The sequence below is a fragment of the Myotis davidii genome, unplaced genomic scaffold, assembly GCF_000327345.1.
Source record: "Myotis davidii unplaced genomic scaffold, ASM32734v1 scaffold452, whole genome shotgun sequence".
NCBI classification, from domain to species: domain Eukaryota; kingdom Metazoa; phylum Chordata; class Mammalia; order Chiroptera; family Vespertilionidae; genus Myotis; species Myotis davidii.
This window is the reverse complement of record NW_006284245.1, coordinates 1,690,212-1,693,836: the sequence shown is the minus strand read 5'-3', so window position 1 is coordinate 1,693,836 and position 3,625 is coordinate 1,690,212. Positions and strand designations below refer to the sequence as shown.

Genomic DNA, 3,625 nt, shown 5'->3' with positions numbered 1-3,625 from the left:
GGCCGTCGAGGTGGAGAAGGAGAGCGCGGATGAGAGTGGGTGAGTCGGCGGCGGCAGAGCGGGGCCGGAGCGGGCGGCGAGCGCGGGCCGGCCGCGGTGACAGCGGGGGAGGGCCGGCGCCCCGGTGTCCTGCCTTCCTTCTGCCCATCCCTTTGCGCGGGACCCCCAGGCGCTGTCAGGCCCAAGTTGCCAAAACAGTCTGAGTGCGGGGAGAGCGTGGGGCGACCCTCCAAACCCCGACCCTCTCCTAACGGCGATTCCTGTTTGTTTTTTACAATCATTCAGAAACTTGAGTTCGGCCCTAGGTTGCATGTCCCCAGCTACGTCTTCGCAGATCCTGGCCAGGAAAAGACGGAGAGGCGTGAGTCTTTTTACATTGCTCTTAGAAAAAAATTAACGGAAAGAACCACCTCTTCACTTTGGGATTTACAGCCGTAATGGAAGTGTCCTCCTTTGTTTTGCCTGCTTTCTGCAGATCATTGAGAAACGCCGGCGAGACCGGATCAATAACAGCTTGTCTGAGCTGAGGAGGCTGGTGCCCAGTGCTTTTGAGAAGCAGGTAATGGAGGAAGTAGGTAGAGCGCCCAGGGTAGCCACCCTCACCCCAGTCCTTCCCGGTCATTCACTTGAACCCCATCCGTGTCTGGGAAAATAACCGTGTCGCTTGTGCCGGGGAGAATTCATACGGACCCAACACACTTTTGGAAGACAACTCGTTTTGCCTTCGTCTGTCCTGTTGGGGTGCACACAGCGCAGATATGCATATGCATTTTAAGTTGCTCCCCACGGGCACGTGGTGCCGAGTCGATCTTTTGCTGTTCCCTCCCCCAGGGGTCTGCTAAGCTAGAGAAAGCCGAGATCCTGCAGATGACGGTGGATCACCTGAAAATGCTGCACACTGCCGGAGGGAAAGGTACGCGTGCCTGGCCCCTGCCTGGGCGGGAGTTGGGGGACGGGGCCCAGTTGGGGCAGATGGAGCCACTGTGCAGGCCAGGGTCTTTGCAGCCACTGCCTTGTTTTTACCGTGTGCTTTGGGGGTGGGGAGGGACCCCTGCGAGGTGTGTGCGGTCGCCTGTCTGTCCGTTTTGAAATGCAGAGGTTTTTCCCCATTGGATTCATTGCCCCAACCCCCTCCCCGCACATTAGCACCTTCTCATGGGAAATGCCTGTTCTGTGCGAAGTGCCCTGAAATTGTGGCAGCCCTGCAGAAGGTGAGGTAGCTCCCTCCACATTTGCGTATTGCCATTTTGAGAAGAGAACTTTTTAAAAAGTATATGGTGTTAATTTTATATACAGAATTTCAAAATAAAAAAAAGAGCCGCCACATGACTCTTGAGGCAAGAAACCTGTGTGGTGAAGCAGAGCAAACCTGAGGGAAGGTGGGCGCCAGGGTCTGTGTGTCTGTCTCCAGCGGGACCGAGTGCCTGCGAGCTGCAGAGCTTACATCTGCGTGTCTAATGCATTTCGCTGCTCTGTGGTTTCTCTGCCCTTGATGTATTTTTTTGTTGTTGTGGAGGGAAAACATGAAAGGAACGAACGAGCATAGTTTCATCTGCCGGTAGGGTAGAATTCTAATTTCTGCTCGGCGGCTTCTAATTGGGCTTTGAACTCGCATTAGCGAACACATACGTCTCCTCTTGGTTAAGGCAGAGATTTTGGTCGACTCCAAACTATTTGGACTTTGAGAAGAGCCCGGGAATGCGGTCTTTTCAGGACGTAGGTCTCTGCTGGGAAGGGCTGCCGCCGGGATTGAAGGAAGGCGGGCCCCCGCGAGCAGAGCCTCGAGGTGTTTCTTTTGTTCTCTGCCCCAGGCTACTTCGACGCGCACGCCCTGGCCATGGACTACCGGAGTTTGGGGTTCCGGGAGTGCCTGGCAGAGGTCGCCCGCTACCTGAGCATCATCGAGGGGCTGGATGCCTCCGACCCGCTACGAGTCCGGCTGGTATCGCATCTTAACAACTACGCCTCCCAGCGGGAAGCGGCGAGCGGCGGGCACGCGGGCCTCGGGCACCTTCCCTGGGGGAGCGCCTTCGGACACCCTCCGCAGCGGCTCATCCCGAGGCGCCCACCCTGCGGGCGCCCCCTAGCGGTGGCCTTGCACCGGTGCTCCCCGTGGTCACCTCCGCCTCCAAACTGTCGCCACCCCTGCTGTCCTCCGTGGCCTCCCTCTCCGCCTTCCCCTTCTCTTTCGGCTCCTTCCACTTACTCTCTCCCAGTGGGCTGAGCCCGTCGGCACCCACGCAGGCAGCTAACCTCGGCAAGCCCTATAGACCGTGGGGGACGGAGATCGGAGCCTTTTAAAGAACTGATGCTGTAGAAGGAGGGAGGGACCGCTTACAATCCCAGCTGAGCTGGCGGTTGCCGACATCACCTTAAAGTCGTCAGTTACAATAACGAGGAAACAGGTACAATCCCAGATAAATTCTGTTGAAAGACGAAAGGTTTGTTGTTTTACCTTTTCTTTCTTAATGTTTTTTTTTTTTAAATCATGACATGTATTAGCAGGTTTTAAATTTTGTTCCAAACATTAAATGGAAATAGTGTAAACCGACACTTGCTGATAGGTTTGTACTGTGCCTAATTTACTTTGTAAACCTATTGGTCTACGAGTGGTTCAATTTTTGCCTCAGAGTTTGGGGAATTCTTAGTATTTGGGGGCTGTGTTACATTCTGTTTTTAGAATTAATTTTCCAAACCACTATGCTGAATATTAACATGAAGCTGTCTGTTAATACTTTGACAATGAAGGTGTTGTATAAATAATATTCTTTTTTTGGGGGGGGGATATTGGATTTTGTATTTCTGAGCAAAGCGATTGACAAATCAGATGATCAGCTTTATCCAAGAAAGAAGGCGAATTCTCTGTCTCCGACGGCAGGAAAAGTGGTTGTACAGAGTCCACCAGTCGCCCTGAGTTCATGACCAGCCGTCTGCCGGACCAGACGGGCCATTCTGGCTTGGTCAGGAGGGAGCCCCCTGCGGTGGAGGCCCCTGTTGCAGTTGGCTGGGAGGAGATGAGGATAATTGCATAGACTATCCTGCATTTCCAGCCCCGAGCCATGTGATGCATTTTAATCTCCCAGATCTCCCAGATGCTAACACGGAGAAGTGCACCAGGTGGCCCAGTGGTCCGGTGGAACGGTCCGGTGGAACCTGTTAAAGGCATACCCTCATTCTTCCAGGATTGGCCATATTTTCTTCTCACTGGAAGCTTTTATGTTGCTTTTTCCTTTTTTTGGCGCATGCAGATGTGGCTGTTGAGATATTTAAAAGGGCTTTGCTGCCTCCTGTTTTTATTTCTTTGGACTCGGGCTATGACAGGTTTATTCGTTTAGCAGGAGTAGCTTGAACACCGCCACCGAGCTGGGCTGGACCTCTGTTGTACTGATGTGTTGTGACTCAATAAAAAAGAGGGAACAAACTATTCTGCTGTGTGTCTTGCACCCCGTGGCCTTTCCCTCTGTTGGCTAAGAAAAGATACATTTTCTCTTGTTGGCATTTTTCACAATCACCAGTTTAACACTTTCATCTCCTGTGGAATTCTAAACTGCGCGGGTCTGTGCTGTTGAGGGAGAGGACGTCATGGCCAGGCAGGCTTTGGCCTGTCTCCCACCAGGGGGCAAGG

At 53.1% G+C, this 3,625-nt stretch overlaps 1 protein-coding gene across 1 annotated transcript; it reads left to right on the top strand.

Moving 5' to 3' along the window:
• Position 1: 1 nt before the first annotated feature.
• HEY1 (hes-related family bHLH transcription factor with YRPW motif 1) lies at positions 2 to 3,424 on the top strand (the record flags this gene model as incomplete). The annotated part of the gene is given in 6 exon segments (XM_006754303.2): positions 2 to 39; positions 286 to 361; positions 476 to 559; positions 832 to 913; positions 1,812 to 2,039; positions 2,042 to 3,424. Coding segments are annotated over 6 exon segments (768 nt in total), but the record flags the coding sequence as incomplete, so codon positions are not given.
• Positions 3,425 to 3,625: the final 201 nt, after the last annotated feature.